This window comes from Calypte anna, chromosome 5A (assembly GCF_003957555.1).
Source record: "Calypte anna isolate BGI_N300 chromosome 5A, bCalAnn1_v1.p, whole genome shotgun sequence".
NCBI classification, from domain to species: Eukaryota; Metazoa; Chordata; class Aves; order Apodiformes; family Trochilidae; genus Calypte; species Calypte anna.
The window spans coordinates 1014909-1034916 of NC_044251.1; the positions used below are offsets into that span (position 1 = coordinate 1014909).

The 20008-nt window shown below is 38.0% G+C and overlaps 1 protein-coding gene across 5 annotated transcripts in view; it reads left to right on the plus strand.

Moving 5' to 3' along the window:
* SIPA1L1 (signal induced proliferation associated 1 like 1) overlaps window positions 1-20008 on the plus strand; it is a 228744-nt gene that overhangs the window by 136471 nt on the left and 72265 nt on the right. For all 5 annotated transcript variants that reach the window (XM_030451666.1, XM_030451665.1, XM_030451669.1 and 2 more), the window contains 5 exons: window positions 4764-4938; window positions 10840-10943; window positions 12089-12246; window positions 16605-17181; window positions 18251-18525. In XM_030451666.1, the coding sequence (XP_030307526.1) occupies window positions 4764-4938; window positions 10840-10943; window positions 12089-12246; window positions 16605-17181; window positions 18251-18525 (1289 nt within the window). The remainder of the gene's footprint in view (window positions 1-4763; window positions 4939-10839; window positions 10944-12088; window positions 12247-16604; window positions 17182-18250; window positions 18526-20008) is intronic.

Here is a 20008-nt window from a genome sequence, read left to right on the forward strand (position 1 = left end):
ATTGTTAAATGTCTTGTTGGAAATTCAAGTATAGTCTGTGTCAGGTGTGTCTCCTGCATGTGCTTATTAGCTCTTGCAGAGAACACTATGAGCAAGTGAACCCAAAGTTGAGTGGGTTTACTCTACAGTCTGTTAATAGATGGATGGAATATGTAGATGCTAATGCTCCTCAGTATAACTGTTCTTTTTCACAGGATGACCTCCTAAAAAGCTGAAGGCCTGAGTGCTTTCCTTAAATGATCAGAGCAGTGATTCCAAATATTCATGTATTCATTCATTATGATTTGTTTTATGAGCCTAAACCTAACCTGCCCTTCTTTCAGTCAGGTTTTCCAGGCATGGGTTTTCTTTCAATCTCTCTCCATAATTCTGTGTTTCTTCAGAGGAGAAAATGGAATTTAATTCAGTGTTTTTCAAGTGAGCCCTTGAATTTAAGGATCAGTACCTTCCAGATATGCCCATCAAGAACCTGCAAACTCTGTAGTATAGGTGGGAAAAATTTCACAAAGAAAAAAGCCAGCAGAAATTTCTATTTGAAAACATAAATTCCAATTTTTTTTTCTAGTAAATACCTAATTTGAAAAGTAGTGTAACAATTTGCTTGAGAAGTTGATTATTTCTAAAAGTATGAGATTAAATGATCCTTATTTAATATAGTCATTTAATTTCCACAGTATCGTGTGTTGTATAGTTTTCTGTTGCTACTTAAACTTTAAAAAATCACTAAGGAGAAGCAATAGTTAAAACTGTATTCTCTACATCAAAGTATTTTTTGCTTTTGTGGTAATGAAACAGTTTGACACTTCTAACAGAAAAAGATAAGCACACTCTGTACTAATTAGAAGCTGCATTTTTTTATCAATTCCAAGCTAACAAAATTTGGGAAACAGCTGCTCTATTAATTAGGTGCACAGAATGTTTATCATTGCTTCTTGCTGAGTGTCACACTTGTTTCATTACAGCATGAGCAGGTGCCTGCTTGATAGAGCAAATAAGATGTTTTGTAAATTTAAGAAGACAACAAAGTGACCTTAGCCTGTCATAGCCATTACATTCCACATAGTAACCCCTTCAGTGAGACAAACTGTCACGCACCAGTTTTGATTACAAGAGGATTACAATCTTTTCTGTATTTGGGTGACGTGTTAAAGCAGTTGGTTGTTACCATATTTTAGTATTTACAGTTGTTTATTGGAATTTTTCTGCTTTTTGGCTTCCAAATTTCTGATCCCATTCTCTGCTACATCTTAAGATTAATTTTTGCTGAATTTTTTTTTCCAGTAAAGGTTTTTTGTATGCAGTGATTAAATTATCTGTTGGTCTTGTTTATGATAAACTAAACAGATTGCACTTTTCAAGTTTCACTGCAACATATGTTCATTGAATTTCTTATTCCATTTTTATGGTTGATCTGTCTCTCTACTCTTTCAGTATCTGCCTATGACATCCAATGTCAGAAAGGGAATATTCTTCCTGCTACTATTTTGTACTGTTCTTGTACATCAAATTGCATGTTCCTTATTTCCCTTAGATTGGTAACATCTCTTGTGTACATATGGCCCATGGTGCTCATCACCTCACTGTTCATTTCTTTGCTTCATGAAAAATGCACTCATTTGAATGCTTCTGTGTTAAAAAGCAATCCAATCATTCTTTAGGGCTGTCCCAGCTTCCTGGCTAATTACCATCCTCTAATCTTTGCCTCGAATGCAGAGTGCATGGTAACTTACTTCAGGTTTACTTCCAAATATGATTTAAAAATTTGAATATCAGGGCAACTGCTCATTTATTCCAGTAGAAGTTTATGGCAATTTCCTGTTCACAGAAATACTGTGAAATGTCAGTTTTTAATATAATTCCACAATTATAATATAAACTTGCTGACTGGTTAATCCCAGATATGCTTTCCACTCTGAGTCCTAGACAAATATTTGAAGTGCACTTTTCCCACATATATAAATATGTAAATACTCTCAGATTATTAAAATGAAGCTGCTGCCTTAGAAGTTTTACCACAGTGGCATTCATCCTTCTGCTTCCTTTTTTTAGCTTTTATTTGCAGTTAACACATGAGGCCCCTGGTTTTATCAGAAGCAGGTGTAGCAATTGGGACTGCATGCTTTTTTTTCCCCCTCAAATCTGCTTTGGTTTTGGTTAGAAATACTTTCTTGTGTCGTCCTTGGGAAATTTTTTTTAAAGTTCAGCAAATGTAAAACCACAGCTAGTAGGTATGTCCTGCTCCTTGCATACTTATTTAATTCCTTAGGCTGACATTTTCAAAACAATGAGGGACAGTTGTTTGTTTGTTCTTGGGTGCTGCTGATCCCATTCATGTCTATACTCTCAAACAGAACTCCTTCACCCAAAACTGAAGCTTAAATAGTGTAGGTGTGCTTGGTGAGAATAGGCTTTTTTTGTCCTAACTTGTCTAAATAAAACTGTTAGAAGCTACTGTAACTCAGGTGTTGTGGTCCCATGAAACAATTCCATCCATCGTACTTCCAGGGAATGGGCAGAGAGCAAATCTCAGCACCAGTGTTTCCTGAAAGGTTGGTCCAAGACAGGATCTGCTGCAGAGGATGTGGAATGTCCTGGCAGGAGCAGCAGCAGTGCCACCTCTCTCCACTCCACCTTCCTCTCCTCTCTTCCCACATCTCAGCTGGTCCAGGTTCTCTGTCAGAGCAAAGCTGCTGAGCTTGGCTGCTGTGAGACACTGAAGCTGCACTGAGATCATGGAGTCCCTGCCTAAGCAGAGATCATAAAAATGCCCCCACAAACCTCACCTAGGTTCCTTGACTCCCTTGACTCTTAATCAAACATCCATCATGCAGAATATTTTACAAATAATAACAAAAAGACAGACATCCATCTCTGGTTTGGATTATTCTGAGCATTGCATACACTGATGGTGGTTTTGTTTTTTTGTGAATGGGAACATGAAATAATCATAATAATTAAGTTGTGTATATTACACATTTGTTTTAACAATAAATATCTTCAAATACACTGTAAAATATGCATTCTTCTCACAGGTGAATGGCTTTGGTTGGGTCTCTATTGCTGAAAGTGCAGGTAGTTAACAATGAGAGAAAAGGAGAAAGAAACAATACACCAAAGCCCAAAGGAGATGCCCAGGGAATTTGGACCCAGATGATCTTTAAGGTCCCTTCTGACCCAAACCATTCCATGAATCTGTGCTGTACTTATATTTTATCATAAGAAATTTGGGCATTTTTAAAAGTTGTTAATCAGGTATGATGTTAGTCATGGTGTCAGCTTATGAGGGACATTCTGGAGAGGGAAAATGAAACTTAACTTCTTCAACTTCTAAAGCCAGATTGGTCTTTGGCCTTTTTTTCCCATCTTATTTTCCTACTGCTTATACTTTAGCACTGATCATTCTTGGTAATAAAACAGTACAGTAAAGTCACAATTTTCAGAGGTTTTTTATTTTAAAATTTAAAATTAACTTTATTTTCAGGCTGAGCAGAACCACTTCTCTGAGGGCTTTTTAAGTCTCCCACCATAAATATAATAAAACAAACTAGTTTCATTTTAAGTTCCTAAAGCTTTTGTCTCCTAAACTGTGAGAGAAGCTTTAAGAGCAAATCACAGTTTGTTTAGATGACTTTGCTTCCAGTGCCCTTGCAAATTACTGTTTTCACTTCCCACTGACCTGTGAGTTGCAAGCCCAAACTTGCAAATCTCATGCCAGTTTTGATACAGGCTTTTTTGTGATTTTGGTCTGGCAGATTTTGGTATTTCTGCAAAAATTCGTGGGAAGAGAGATTATTTACCTTGCATTTTCAGTAGATGAGTTCCATGCATAAATGCAAAGGCTTGCATTTGCCCTCTGCCAGTCAGAGTTCCTGCTTCTGAAACAGATTTTGGAGACAGCAATAAATGGTTGTGGGTGCTGCTCTCTTTCCTTCAAAAACCTCTCTTTCTGTAGACAAGATACAAAGGACACAGATGTCCTTTTTGTGTGTGATTCAATTTGGAGTTGTTGGGAACAGTTTGCATTGAAGTATCAAAATTATGGTTGTGTAAAAAAAAAAAACAAACAAACCACAACTTAATTCACATCTTCAGTTTCTTCTGTATTAGGAACTTTACTTCCAGTTTTCCTCTAATTTGATATTTAAAAAGCACAAATAGATTTTAAGTTCTGTGCCAGTAAATACTCTCTTTAAGGCATTTCCAGGGTTTCTCAGTTTAGCTGCATTCTTTTTTACTCATTTTTAAGTTGGAGAAGGCCAGCTGAATGCCATGGACTCTCTCAGCTGAAAGTTGAATGAACTACGAAGTGAATAATTTTCATCTACTCTTTGAAGTGTGGGAAAGTTTTGTCACTTGTTACAGAAATCAGCATGTGCTGTGCCTTACCCTCCTGCATGGGGTGTTGAGCAGGGGATAAGAACCATGGCACCATCCTCAGAGTGAGACTCAAGCTCCTGGCATTGCTCTGCCAGTGCTTTCCATGTGGCTCAGTGTAAGACATTCACCATTTGCAAAATAAATGAAAATAAAAGAACATGAATGTTTGTCTCACCTCAGAAAACATTTTGATGACTTCAGAGGAAGTACACAGTCACTGAGGCAGTTGTGGTGGAAAGCAGTGAGTGTTTGGAACTAGACTAACATTTGAGATTAACATTTGATAATGTACTTTTTCTTTATGAATTATGGCCTTAATAAACAGGTGAATCAAATTCAGTAGGATAAAGTTAGGATACATGATTTTCATCCTTTCCAATTTGCAGTTAAGTTACCAGCTGAAGGTGGGCATCATGTACTGCAAAGCTGGGCAAAGCACAGAAGAGGAAATGTATAATAATGAATCAGCAGGTCCAGCCTTTGAGGAGTTTCTTCAGCTCTTGGGAGAACGAGTTCGACTCAAGGGATTTGAGAAGTATCGTGCTCAGCTGGATACAAAGAGTAAGACTTTTTCCAGTTTTTTCCCCTTAAGTGAACTAAATACATCTTATGCCTGCTAACTGGCTTTAAAGATAGTTCTTTAAAATATCCTCTTTGCTAAAGGAAGACTTCTGCTTAGGATCAGAAGCAAAAGCAGAGCAAGTTTGTGTTTTGGCCCTTGCTTATATAGTCTTTAATCTGGTAATTATTGGATTTTTCTACTAATTTGGTATTAAATTATCACTAAAATCAGTAACTATAGAGCCATTATCAGCACTGAAAATCCATCATCAGTGTGTAAGGAACAGTCTATACTGTTGGTATGTCATGATTTTAATGATATGCTAAAAGACTGGTACCAAGAAAGTCACAAGAACCCACCTATGGAACTCCACTGTGACTAGTTGATCTGTTGCTTTTCTGCTGTGTGTTGCATGTAGCTTTTATCCTAGGCAGTTTTGTCTTAATCCTGCTATCAATATTTTACTCCCTCGGTGGTTTTTTTCATTTATATTATGGAAATTAAACTGGATTTGGCAGTTACAATTAACTGCAAAACATATGGCAACAAAAATGCAGTGGAAAGATGATCTTGGGCAACAGCATCTGTAAAAGAAACTTCCTACTTTTTGAATCAAGCTTGTGAAATACCTGTTTATCAGCAAGCTATATTCAATTTATAAATCTAATTAAAAATACTCAGGGGAATTTTGGCCTGTTTTCCTTTGAGTATTGGAACTAACCAATACCTGTGGAAATTCTTTGCTGTTTTGGTCACTTGCAGCAAAGGAAATCAAATAAGGAATTGATTCATGAAAGCAGAAGAGCATTCTTCAATTTCATTGGTGCAAAAACTGTGCTCTTAAGGGTCTCCTCTCACAAATACAGTAACTTGCCATGCTTAGTGCTGCACCAGCCTATTTTGTGTCTCTTGTTCCTATAGGGATCCCATTGCCATCACCTCAGACTGTTCTTGGTCCACCTAATCATCACTCCAGAGAGAAAGTTGTAAAACTTGCTATGGTTTTAAACCTAAATTAACCTCTATTTTGCAAACATTTACCATTGAGATGGATTTATTTTAGCTGCAATATGTATATTCCCTTTGTTTTATTTACTCCCTTTAGTGCATTTCCTTGATGCAGTTGTTGGTGTGATGTTTTTGTGATGTTACCCTTACTAAGCCATCTTTCTTCCTGGTGTGGGAGGCATGGATTTCTCTGCCATCTCTCCACCCTCTCGTGTGCTGTTACCTCATAACCTTCCCCTGCACTCATCCAAGTTTGAATTCAGTCGTTTTAATTTTAGTGGATAGGATTATATATCCAATTCCAGATGGAAACCAGGCAGTTTCATGCTGGTACGTTTTCTTGCCTTTACTTGGAAATGCATTATACAGTACTTCTCAGGCTGGGTTTTCCTTTTCTGCAGCACCAAAGTGCTATTTTAAGAGTTACAAAAATAAGCTGGGTCAAAAATCAAATGTGTCTAGAAAACAGAGAAAATACTTATTGCTTCACAGCTTGTGGTTTTATATTGTGACCTCCTTGTTACTTTCAGTAGTTAAATCCTCTCTCCCCTTTTTCCTGTTTTAATAGACTGCTGAAAAAAAACAAAAAAACCACCTTTTTTGTAGGTGTCAGTCCACACACACACTGGTTTCCAGTACATTTAAATGCTGTATGATTAAGAGTTGATTCATCTGCTCAGATACACCCATGAAAGCTATTCGTGTATCTAAGTACTTGTTTGATTTTTGTTTTTTTTTTGCTAGACAGCACAGTTTTCCAGTAATGTTTGAGTCCTTCATGTTGCTGACATGAAGAAATAATTTTGTCAGGTTTTGATTTGAGTACAGTCTCACACCTGTTGAAATGTACATTTTTAGTTGACTGTGTCTCCTGGTTTTAAGAATTGAAGGTTTTCTACTCCATGTTGAGGGTTAACATGGCTTGTTCATGTTGCTCAGTAGACCCACCAGCTCCATTCTGTATCTGAAGGTATAAACAGGTTTTACATGAACCCTACAGCATGATCAGAGAGAAAGGGGATGTTCTGAGTGGAAACTGCTGTTTTTAGTCAAGGTTTACAAGGCCCTCATCAGCTACGGCTGCGTAGGAGCTCCTCAGTTCTCTGAAGTCTTTCAGGTTATGTCATGAAATAGTTGGTGCTGTCTCATTACTCAGAATTTCTTCCTGCATAAAAACTGTTTAATGTCAGCACAGCTGATTGCAAAGATACTTGCAAAACAGATGTCTACTTGCAAGAAAGGTCAGAGCTATGTAGGCTACTTTGCTAGTTCCTGTACATTTCACAATACTTTGCAGCAGATGCATCATGAAAGACACGAGGAGAGATTTTCTCAGTGTGGAGGGAAGCTAATTCCTGCAGGTACTCTGGAAATTTTCAGAAGATCATTTCAGTTCATGCAGATCTGGAAGAGTAAAGTTGCTGTGGCAAGAGGCAGCTTCAGATCAGTTGTTCTTAGAATGTTTTAGAGGTAGGGTACTACTTGGTGTCTGTATCTGGTTGGTGTCTGTATCCATAACAGAGCCAGTTTTTACAAAGAGGAATCTCATGCAGCCCATTGATTGAAAGCCTGTTTAAGTATATTGGCTCCTTCAAGAGGTTTAGCTTTGGATCTCTGCCAGTGCCACTGTGGAAAAGTGCTGCTACTTTTGAAGTTTTGTACATTTCCAGAATTACCAGAGGGGAAAAAGTCTATCTCCTGGCAGCCTGCAGGATTTGGGTAGGAAATAGAGCTTGAAAATGTCATCTGTCCCACGGGTGCTAGGAGGTTTACAGGCATCACATTAAAGTAATAAACATCACAGTAATATTTCAAATTATAACATCAATAATTTTATTTTCTAGGTGCAGAACATGCTTTTTTCTTTCCCCCCTCAGTTAGTCATATTTCTCAATATTTTAAATTGGTAAATGGGATTACCTGTATAAAGCTAAACCTGGTAACCTGGTGTGTGTCCAGCAGAGTGGCTGGATATGAAGATGAGTTAATGTGAATTGTAGAAGCTTATGAATTACCTATTTCATGAGATTATGAACTTAACTAATGATGGTAGGTGTCTGTATTAGATGTTTGCACTGCTTGACTTTTTGGTTAAGATGTGAAAATAATATAAAAATGGCATGGAAGCTATTAAGTAGATTAAAAATCTAGGTATTGAATGGACTTAAAATTGATGTTTCAATCAAGGGTTGTCAATAAACCCAAGTGTTTTGAGTGAAATCATACAGATAGATTACCATCTTAACTTGTAATATTTAACATTTTTTTCAACTATGTGGAAGTAAGAACAGACTTCTGTTGGCTCTCAGACATTTGCTAGGAGACCAAAGAAGGGCTAAGATGCCTTTATTGCTTAAGTAGCAGAAATACAGATGAGGGGAAGTGCACCTGCACTTCTCAGTTTGTGTTAGACATACACTTGTATGCTAAAATATACAGGATTCTGTCCTCAGCTGGAGTCTGAAAAAGACTTGGGTACAACAGAAGTAGAACGTGAGTGCTTGGAGTAATAAGAGCAGGTTTGACAGGTCATGGTTTTGAGCCAGTAACTAGGAGAAACTAGAAATAAAGCAGGGGTTTTTAACAGCAAAGATAGATGGGGACAATATTAAGCCCTGAAAAATTTTATTCTTGTGCCTGTAATTTATTTTCCTTTTCCTACAGTTTTGTGCAATAAGTTTTCCTTTGAAACACTGAGTTGGAAGCACTGACTTTTTTTTCTTTTTTTAGTGCACAGTTTTTAAAAGCTGCTGTAGATACAGGGTGGCCCAATCACATTGCTTCCATGGGGTGAATACACTGGTGGTGTCAGTCACAATTTTGGCCACTGTTGGTGCCAGGGAAAAAACCAGCTTAAATAGGAGTATGCTAAGACATTGTGAAGACACCTGAGAAACACTGGAAGGACAGAGGAATAAGGTGGATTTTTTGGAATAATGGTGGAAGAGGAGTAGACATCCTTAACTATCAGACCCAGTAGTTGTGAAGGACCAGATAGAGCAGGCATGATCAATAAGTATGCCACAGACTCTTGTTAGAGGGGATGCCTTCAGTACAAAAAGGTGCTACTGAGTTTGTAGATCCCTCAGGCCTCTGGTAATTGCAAAGAAATCAAAGTAGATTGCAGTGCTGGTTTGCAGTTCTGACTTGAAATGATGGGTCCTATTCTGGATTCCAGTCTTGAATTTTGCTGCAGTGTCAGTGCTTTGGTTTAAAACAAACACCTGTAATTACTGTATTAAACTTCAGAAGAAGTGTTCTAGACTTGTAAGAGAGAAGAAATGTGAATGGTGAGGAAGATGCACAGCCTGTAGTGGGTGTGGGCTTCCATTCTTATTTGGATTTGAATAACAGGGATTTAAGCTGGGAAGTACTTGAATACAACTGGAGTCCTTAAATGTCTCATTTGGATTCTACCCTTACTTTATGGTTGCAGAACTAGTGCTTGTTCTGAGAAAGTATTCCTTTCTGCCTGAAATGAGGTCCATTCAGAAAAGTTGAAAGTTTGGCTTAAATGCCTTAGGCTTTGTTCTAGAATATTATTTGTTGGAGTTGCATTCTTACCCTCTTCCTTCTGATGTGGCTTTTGATTTACAGCAAAGCTGCATCTGTTTTATCATTCCAGCTTGTCAAAGCTTACACCCAAAAGCTGGGAAAATAGGCTGTATGTTTATGGGACTGTAAATGCCTCACAAAGCTTGGAGATGTTATCTTAGTAACATGATCTCTCTGCTAATAAAAAAGGCAAGATGTAGTATTTAACAGCTTTTCAAAATACATAGACATAAATAGCTGGCATTATGTAATAAAGTAGCATGTTTATATAACTTGAAATAGCCAGGGTGATTTTTTCCATATATGATTCTAGATATTGTTTGAATTCTGTTTGCAAATGGGCTACTTGCATGGTGGACAGTGGTTATAATTGAAAGAATATATATATTATTTCAGCTTTCAGTGTGTTGCTACTTGAATTAATGAGACATTTTTCAAGGGTTTTTTTTGTTGCCTTTTTGGTTTTTTTGTTTGGGTTTTTTTGTTATTGTTGTTTGGTTTGGTTTGGGTTTTTTTGAGAAAGAAGTTCCCAAATGTCTGTAATCAAGTCTTCAACACATTCTAAAGTTTAATAATATCCCCTCTTCTTTTTTTCTTTATAAACTCCATAATCCTAGTTTTTATCATTTTCTCTCCATATGTAAGTCTCATCATCCACATATAATTATTTTTGTGACCTGTTTCTGGATCCCTTCTCTGTCTTCTCTAACTTTTAAAATAGGGTGACCAGAACCCTAAACAGGTGGGAGTACCCTTGATTAATACACCAGCATCACAGTATCATTGTTGTGGCCTTTTCCCATCATGAGCTGTAAGCATGACAACATCCTGTCTGGGTTTATGACTGCTTCTGTGTGTAAAGAACCTGCACCAGTGAAGGTTTTATCTGACTTCATTACAGTTAATTTAGATCCCTGGTATTTATGTTTGAAAGAACCCATTCTGCTCTTTCATATCTTGTGGATTGTATGTCCATTGTTATTTAATTATGCAGGAGATAATACAATAGATGTTCGTTTGCAGGATGTCTCTGCCTTCCTTTCTGAAGCCCTTTCCACATTCCATACAGTTCAGTTTTTCTTTCTGATTAGCCTTAGATATCAGGTGGAGTCAAAAAATAATTTAGACTTTATCACTTGTCATGCTTAAATAGGCTTTCTTCTGGGTTTTCTGGTATAAAGTCCCTAGTACTAAGAAGTTCTTAATTGAGAATAGTATGCAGAATTATATGTGCCATCTATGTGTGTGAATAGCTAAGTTTTACTTGCTGACATTTCAGCTAGGATCAAGGATTTTTTAAACTAGTGCCTTTATTTTCTCTTTTTTCTTAACTGAAGCTGATTCAACGGGTACCCACTCTCTGTACACCACGTACAAGGACTATGAAATCATGTTCCATGTTTCTACCATGCTGCCATATACTCCAAACAACAAGCAACAGGTAAGGTGGAACATGCTTATTTAGAAATAGTCTTCCCTCCATCTCAAAAGTCACTGAACTCTTAAATATTTATGTCAATTTCTGTTTGTTAATGGCAAGCAAAACATTTAAAGAAATCAAAGTAAAACTTGCCATTTCTGTGTCAGGAAGAGGAGGAAAGCAGATCATTGTAGGTACATCACAAGTAGAGGTTTCAGCACAGGGCTGTTTTCTGTTTAATGAGGCATTATTTGCTGAATCTTCTTTTGAAAATATTATACAGTAATATCAGTAGTACACCTGTGTCAGATAAATAAGGTCTATCTCATGTTGGTATCTCTACCTCTATCTACCAACTCTCTCAAGTTGGTATCTCATGTCAAAAGGACCACAGTGTACTTGACATAATTTTCAATCTGCAGTCAAGTTGTGCTTAGCAAGTTTTATGATAAATATAATACATATTTTTACGCATAATAAAAAAATAAGAGCTGACAAGTGATGTGGTCTGGCCCCCACTACACAAGATTACATGAAGCAAAATCCCTTTTTAATTACTGAAGAGCTGTGTATGCTGACTTGCTGTTTCACTCTGAAGTACCTGGTCTTGTTAAATACTAGGCCATCTTGTTATATGTATACTTTTTACTCCAGAAATTGTTATTTTTTTGTTTTGGCAAATAAATCAGAAATTTCCCTTAAAAATAAAAGATTACACAGCATATTTTGCTTTTGTTTTTCTACACTAAATGTTATGCTGCATTGCAGTTTACCTTTCTCTTTTACATTAGTCTTGGATACTGAGAGAAGCCAAGCAGAAAATTTTTATAGCATGTCCTGAAGACAATGACAACTCTGGCTTGTAATGATGTGGGAAGTGGGGAATCTTTTCCAGCTTCTTGTGGGTATTTTTTCTCTTTATCTTAACATTTTTCCTGACAAGATCTTCCTGTATGTTATATGAAGAAATGAAGTTATGAAAATCCCTGTGCCTGAAATTAATGAGATTAATGACATTCTTGTTATATAAATACTGAACTGTTTCCATTTTCAGCTTGGAAGTCTCATATGGAATAATAAAACATTGAACAGTTGTGATGAGAAATAATCAAAAATAGTGAAAAGACTGTTTTTAACCTATGGTTTGTTCTTTTTTTTTTGTAAAGCTTCTGAGAAAACGCCATATTGGGAATGATATTGTGACCATAGTTTTCCAAGAGCCTGGAGCACAACCATTCAGCCCAAAGAACATCCGATCCCACTTCCAGCATGTCTTTGTCATTGTAAGAGTGCACGGGCCCTGCACTGACAGCGTTTGTTACAGGTACCTGGAAATCATGGAATTCAAGTGCAGGGGGGTGGTGCAGCTCCTCTTTTTAAATTCTCAGTAGGGAAACATGAAATAAAGGGGTCAAGGAGGTTTTGGGCCATGTGAATGTAGAACACTTCTTCAAAAGTAGTTAGACACACATGAGTATATAAAGAAAACACACCCAGAGAGGAAATCAGTGCAGTCAGTGTGTGTACACACAGACACCTCCATGAACAATCAGTGCAGTCAGTGTGTGTACACACAGACACATCCATGAACAGTCAGTGCAGTCAGTGTGTGCACACACAGACATATCCATGAACAATCAGTGCAGTCAGTGTGTGTACACACAGACACCTCCATGAACAATCAGTGCAGTCAGTGTGTGTACACACAGACACCTCCATGAACAATCAGTGCAGTCAGTGTGTGTACACACAGACACATCCATGAACAATCAGTGCAGTCAGTGTGTACACACAGACACATCCATGAACAATCAGTGCAGTCAGTGTGTGTACACACAGACACATCCATGAACAATCAGTGCAGTCAGTGTGTGTACACACAGACACATCCATGAACAATCAGTGCAGTCAGTGTGTGTACACACAGACACCTCCATGAACAATCAGTGCAGTCAGTGTGTGTACACACAGACACATCCATGAACAATCAGTGCAGTCAGTGTGTGTACACAGACATATCCATGAACAATCAGTGCAGTCAGTGTGTGTACACACAGACACATCCATGAACCATCAGTGCAGTCAGTGTATGTACACACAGGCACCTCCATGAACAATCAGTGCAGTCAGTGTGTGTACACACAGACACATCCATGAACAATCAGTGCAGTCAGTGTGAGTACACACAGACACCTCCATGAACATCAGTGCAGTCAGTGTGTGTACACACAGACACCTCCATGAACAATCAGTGCAGTCACTGTGTGTACACAGACACCTCCATGAACAATCAGTGCAGTCAGTGTGTGTACACACAGACACCTCCATGAACATCAGTGCAGTCAGTGTGTGTACACAGACACATCCATGAACAATCAGTGCAGTCAGTGTGTGTACACACAGACACATCCATGAACAATCAGTGCAGTCAGTGTGTGTACACACAGACACATCCATGAACAAATGGAGCATTGGGAATGATTTGAAAACTCCATTCTCAGGTCCTTTCTATTCTCTTCATTAAGAGTATGCTAGAAGAGTGTTTGTATTTTGATATGAAACATATGAGCTTGTGTTCCATTTCTGGACTGAAAACAGTGAAAACCTTTCAGAAATAAGTTATGCTTTCTGAAATATTTTGTCCAAAATATCTTAATTTCTGTCTCAGTTCAGCAAAGGAATTCCAGAGCATATGCAGCAAAAAAACCCCTTTGTGTGGGTTTAGTCACCATGACTAAAGTAGAAAGTGGTAATTGATAGTAACATACAATAGAGTTTCAAGATGAGATTCCTATGCAGCATAATTTTTTAACCAAATTGAAAGCCCACAGAAATAACCTTTTTTGAGTTACATTTCTTATGCTCAAAGAAACATTTTACCTTGATTATATCCTCAATTTTTATTGTGTCTTTAAGTTTTGGCTAATGTTAGCAAACTTCTCTAAAGCTCCTCTATTTAAAATACAAAATGTCAAACAAATGGATTTAGAGTAGTTTTCTTGAAGTGAGCTAGCCTTGGAATTTAATTGTCTTTCCTGATACAGAAGTGCTCACCTTAATGCAGTGAAGTACTTATTTAGAGGGAAAGCTCAGGCTGTTGACTGCAGAGTCTGAGATCATGTATTCAAGTTTTCCAAGTAAGTATAGTAAAGTTTGAAGGCTTTTCCCTCCTCATACATTTCTGGTAAAGCTTCCTCACACAGCACTTCTTAATTGATACATATATTTGTACACAGATGAAACTTCCCTAGAGTAGGGATGTTCAATCAATACTTCATAATAAGGCAACCTATTGGCAAATTCCATTACTACTTAATTTTTGTGGACATAGCTTCTTCTTAAGCCTGTAGCACTAAGTTTCAGGTCTTACTCTGTGCAGAATCTGGTTTTGTAGTAAGTGGAAAACAGGAAATATATCCACAAGGGCTACGGATGTATTTTCCATTTGAACTGGAAACAGAGAGAAAGATCTTCATGTTTTAATGTTATTTCTTTAAAAAAGATGTATACTTGTTATACTTTGGTAAACTTAAATATCTCAGGGTTCTGTTTCTGGCCTACAGGCTTCTGAATCACTCCCATTTTTCAGGTGTTCATAATTATGAGGGCTGGAAGCTCACTGATTGCTGATAGTGAACAGAAAGTAACAATTTTGGCTTTAGTGATGCCACAGGTTCAAATTTGAAGGGGGGAGGAAGAGCAGGTAGGAAAACAACCTGAGTATCAGTGTTCCTTTTGATACAGGACACCACCAGAGCATTCCATGCTCTATATATTCAAGATTAAAACCCCCCTTTTCTTTTCTCCACCCAGTGCAAACAATTTCAATTTATAGAATTCCATTATAAGTTTTTCTAGGAAACTTGTCAAAGTAAGTTTGACCTCTTTTCACTGAATTATTTGGAACAGTTTTGTAGATTCGTAATTCTAGACAAAACAGGAAGCCATGTAGCATAAAAAGTACTGGAATTTATATTAAAAATTACATAAAAGGAAAAATCAAGCACTGTCTTGGCCAGTGGTTCTGCCTCTCAAGAAAGATAAACAATATTTCAGAAGTCTGGTTTCTTTGTCAGCATCGTGTCCTTTTTAAAACTTCTTTAGCACGTGGTGAAGATGAGCTTTTTATCCCTGAGATTTGTAACACTGAAAAATCAAAATGTTTGTGGGAGGCTTTCATTTTATCCAGTAATTGTGTTTAACACTTAATATTCTACCTCTTAATAACAGACACTTCAGGACTGCTGAAGATGATCAAGAGTCAGATGGTTGTATCATGAGCACCCCCTGTTGCATACTTTTAGCTATATTGGCATACATCAGAAGGAAAGATGACAGTCACTGCCATCTTTCTGTATCAACTGCCAGGAAATACTGTGATAGGGAACCAACAGAAACAAACCAAAAAACTATCTACCACCCAAAGGTAGAAAATATGATTAAAGACTGGGTGACTTAATTTTTATTTATGGTGGTGTTCCCTCCTGCACACCCTGGTGCTTCTGCAATCTTAGTTATTAACTTTTTGGGGGAGAATTTAGCTGATTATATTTAAAGAGTCAGATAAGTTAGAAGGAATTGTAAAAATAATGCCAGCCAGCCTTCCAAATAAACCACAATGTTTGTTCCTAGTATGTTCAAGTGCCATCCTGTTTTCCTTTATAAAACTCCTCAACTGGGATATTTTGTCCACAGTTAGTTAATGTGTTTCCAGATCTGTTCCCAGAAATGTGGTAAATTGGATTTGAACTGCTGGAGTATTTCTTGTAACAGAACTGTTGCAGTACAGTCCTCAGCCTCTTCCTAGGACAGTGCCAAGTGAATGGTACTGGGCTAGACTGGAATGGGAAATCTTTAGTGATGCCAAACAGCTCTCATCCACTCCATATCAAACAAGAATTGACCAGGCAGAATAGCAAAGCTTGTTGACATTGCCCAACACATTTATGGTCAGTCTTATCACTGGGTATGGAAACGAAAAGGAAGAGTTGGAAAAGAAAGCATCTCTATCTTATAAATACTTCCAGCCTTCTAAGAAAGTTCTTATATTTAGAATATATTGAGACTGCTTCCATCACTAGCATGCAGTATCAGCTAGTGCAGCTTTTGATCCAGAAATGAAAAATATACTCAGTGGTATGAGGTATGTATTCATTCAGTCACCAGAAGATGCTCTCATAGGGGAACTGGTCTTGTGAGATAACTTCGTTGTCTTTATCTTTTTAATGTATCTGTTTTATCTGTATTTCTGGTATTGATCCTGCACTTCACATTGTTTTCAGATGAGCTATAGGTAGCTGAATTGTAAGCTTCTCTTTGTAATAGCACGTGTCAGAAATTTCCTTTTTGTAGTAAAACCAAACAAAAATCAGAGCCACTGTACATGAATGATTATATCATCAAAAAAACATTTTTGCAGCTGAAGCTCTCTTTAAGCTGTGGTACTGGGGGCTACTTATAAATGGGTAGGTGCTAAAATAGGTGGCCTTCTGTTATACAGGAAGGGGGACATAATCTCCACACTGGTCAGATAAAAGTGTAAATATAGGCATATTGTTAAGAGAAGGAGAGAAAACCTGAGAGGTTTAGGAGAAAAGGAGATGTGTTTTCTGAATTCAAAAACTGCTTAACTTACATACACTGAAACACTCTGCTTTTTCCTTGTTCTTTTATTTCTCTTAGTGTTGCTGTGACAAGATCCAGAGATGTACCTTCCTTTGGACCACCTATTCCAAAAGGTGTGACGTTTCCTAAATCAAATGTTTTCAGGGACTTCTTGCTAGCCAAAGTCATTAATGCAGAGAATGCTGCTCATAAATCAGAGAAGTTTCGTGCGATGGCCACCAGGACCCGGCAAGAATACTTGAAAGATTTGGCAGAGAAGAATGTTACCAACACACCTATTGACCCTTCTGGCAAGTTCCCCTTCATCTCACTTGCTTCAAAAAAGAAAGAAAAGTCCAAACCTTATCCAGGAGCAGAGATCTATAGTTCTGGTGCTATTGTATGGAGTGTCCATGCAAAAGACTACAGCAAGGGTATGGAAATAGACTGTCTCCTAGGCATCTCTAATGAGTTTTTAGTCCTTATTGAACAGGACACAAAAAGCGTGGTGTTCAATTGCTCCTGTCGAGATGTGATAGGGTGGACTTCAACGGACACAAATATCAAAATATTCTATGAGAGAGGTGAATGTGTTTCTTTGGAGAGCTTCATCAGCAACATTGATGATATCAAAGAGATCGTCAAAAGGCTGGAGGTTAGATTGTGTTCTCTTTTTTGGTTCCACTTCTTTGCTTTCTCCTCTTGCCCACCACCTGTGGGTTTCAGTTTAAGTTAAGCTTGAGATTCCTAAATCTGTTCTTATTGTTTATCATGAAAACTATAAGGACTTTCCTACTTTTATTTGTCAAAATCCAGTGCTGTTTTTACTTTTATCAGACGTGGTAGTGTGTCAAAATATCTCAATATTTACAGAAAACAACAGGCTCTTCAGGTGCATGAATTCTGCCACAAAACAAATACAGAAGCATCACCTTATTTCCTTGTTTTCCTTTCCTTTCTATGTTATATAGGTTTGTTGTAACTTGTTTCAAATGATGTTGTATTTTCTTTGAGACTGACTCATTATGTTGCCAGCAGGGCCCAGTCCCAATCCCTACTGCAAACTTCAGATAGTCTGTGAATGCATGTGATAAAGTGAAATTGCAGTGCATTATGGTATTTGTCCATCAAACATCTGAGCTCACTTTTTTTAACCAATAATTAAGTTATGGAAGAATGTGTTACATTTCATTGTCTTTCCTGTAACTTCCCAGCTGTAGCTGTTAGAGCTACACCGGGAAAAAAGGGAAAAACAGGAGCTAAGAAAATGCTCTTGACACTATTCATGCACACTGTACACAGAAGATTTGGCAAGCTTACTGTGCTTAGTAGCTGTGTGCCACCACATTCTGTGATTGAAAGTCATCTTGGTGTTTGCTGAAACAGCTGGAAATGTGGAAAGGCTTTTCAGTTACTGAAGCATAAAAGGTAGAGATGATTGTGTAAATGCAGGTATTTTTCTCTTGTGTACTGCCATGTCTCTTCTAAAGTTCTATGGTTTCAATGTCTCAATGCAGAACATGAGGTAGCCATGCTCTACTGAAATATAGCTTGAGTGACAAGACCTTTTTCAGATGGTGATGTACTCAGGGCTGTGCTGTATATTCCTTGATCCTGTCCCACCCTTGGCTTGGGAATCGGTTGATTGTACGGAAGTGGAGTAACTTCCCTTGGCACTGACGGTCTCTCCATGCATGAAATCCCATCTTTGTTTCATTTTACAGCTGGTGACCAAGGGCTGTGAAACGGTGGAGATGACTCTAAGGAGGAATGGTCTGGGTCAGCTGGGTTTCCATGTGAACTATGAAGGGATCGTGGCAGACGTGGAGCCCTACGGCTACGCCTGGCAGGCGGGGCTGCGGCAAGGCAGCCGCCTGGTGGAAATCTGCAAAGTGGCTGTGGCCACTCTGAGCCACGAGCAAATGATTGATCTTCTGAGGACATCAGTAACAGTCAAGGTTGTCATTGTCCCTCCGTATGAGGACTGCACACCACGCAGGTATTGTGTAATTAGGGTGTGGAGTGGTTCAGAGCATTTGTTCTGAAATGTTATCGTGATTTAGGGGTCGGAGGGGGAAGGAACACCGCAGAAACAAGTGTTAGCCTCCAAAACCTCTGGTATAATTATACATACACCATCCAGTATTGTAAGGTGAAAGAAGAAGGCAGGAAAAACTGCCCATATTCATACTCCGGGCCCCACAGAATAATAACAGAATACCACAACTTAGTAAAAGGTATGAAGAAACTGATGTATCCTTTATATGCCATGGAAGTAAAGGTTTTTTTGGCAGTCGTGTTTATGCTGCATCAAAATTAGTTGTATATTTCCCTCCCTGCTTTCCCATTTGTCACTACTTTTCAGTGATGTAATTCTTGAAAGCTATTAATAGAATCACATTATTCTACTGTCACAAATACATAAGGCTGTAAATTATGTGCATTTATCAAAGGTATGAATCTGGCCAGAGAAAATGCTGCAAATGGTAATTTTCTTGGCTCGGTAATAGATCTTGCTGCATGTCTCTTGCTTCCCATTTGTGTTAAGCCTAGGGCTTCTGTCACAACTGTATTATTGCTTTTATAGCTTTCAAACATTGCTTGGTCAGAAAAAAATCACTAGTACATGCTTTTTTTCCCTAGATTGGAAACTAAGTCAGTTTTCCTTGAACTCACAGTAAAACTTTTTGTAATTTTTAATCCTCCTACCTGAATTCTTCTGCAGTTGTCTGTAGCATCCAGCCACATCACTAAATCTGATTCCCATATTCCTGACATCCTGTATGAATACCTTAAAAATGTTATATGTGATTAAAAACCCAGTTATCTTCAGTAGACCAAATGTGCCTGCAGGCAAGCTCAAGGATAATTCTAGATTTGCCAAGAGGAAAGAAGTACAGTTATCAAAGTTCAGTGAGTTCCTTGCTGTTTTGCCCTGCTGTTTTCCAACCAGGCAATATCTTTGTAGGCATAGATGCTAAATCTTTGTACACTTCAGGTTGGAACTCAACCTAAATGCCCATTTATTACATTGATATGAAATTGTGTCTCGTGAGCAAATACCTTGAACTCATTCCTTGGAGGAATCCCTGTTTGTTTTTGCTGTGAGCCATATTAATTGCTTTTGTAACTGTTTAGCAAAACAGGAGCAGAGAAAAAGAGGAGTTTTATTTGTCCTTTAGTTGTCAGTGGAAAATTGAATACACGTGAGGGATTAAAATGAGCAGTAGCATAAGGTCACCCAGGAGGTATTTGGAAAGCTTTTGCACAGTATTTAGCAGCCTGAGCAAATGGAAAGTTCAGCTGCAATCACAGCAGAAGGATTAGAGCAGAAAAATCCATGTGGAAAGCAGAGATCCTATTATTCCTGAAGTAAATTAAGTACAGTCAAAAGCAGACAGCTTTAGCATATCCAAACCCATATCAGGAGGAGAAATTACTGCACTTTTTGAGATCCTGCACTTCGGCATCATGTTGTTGTC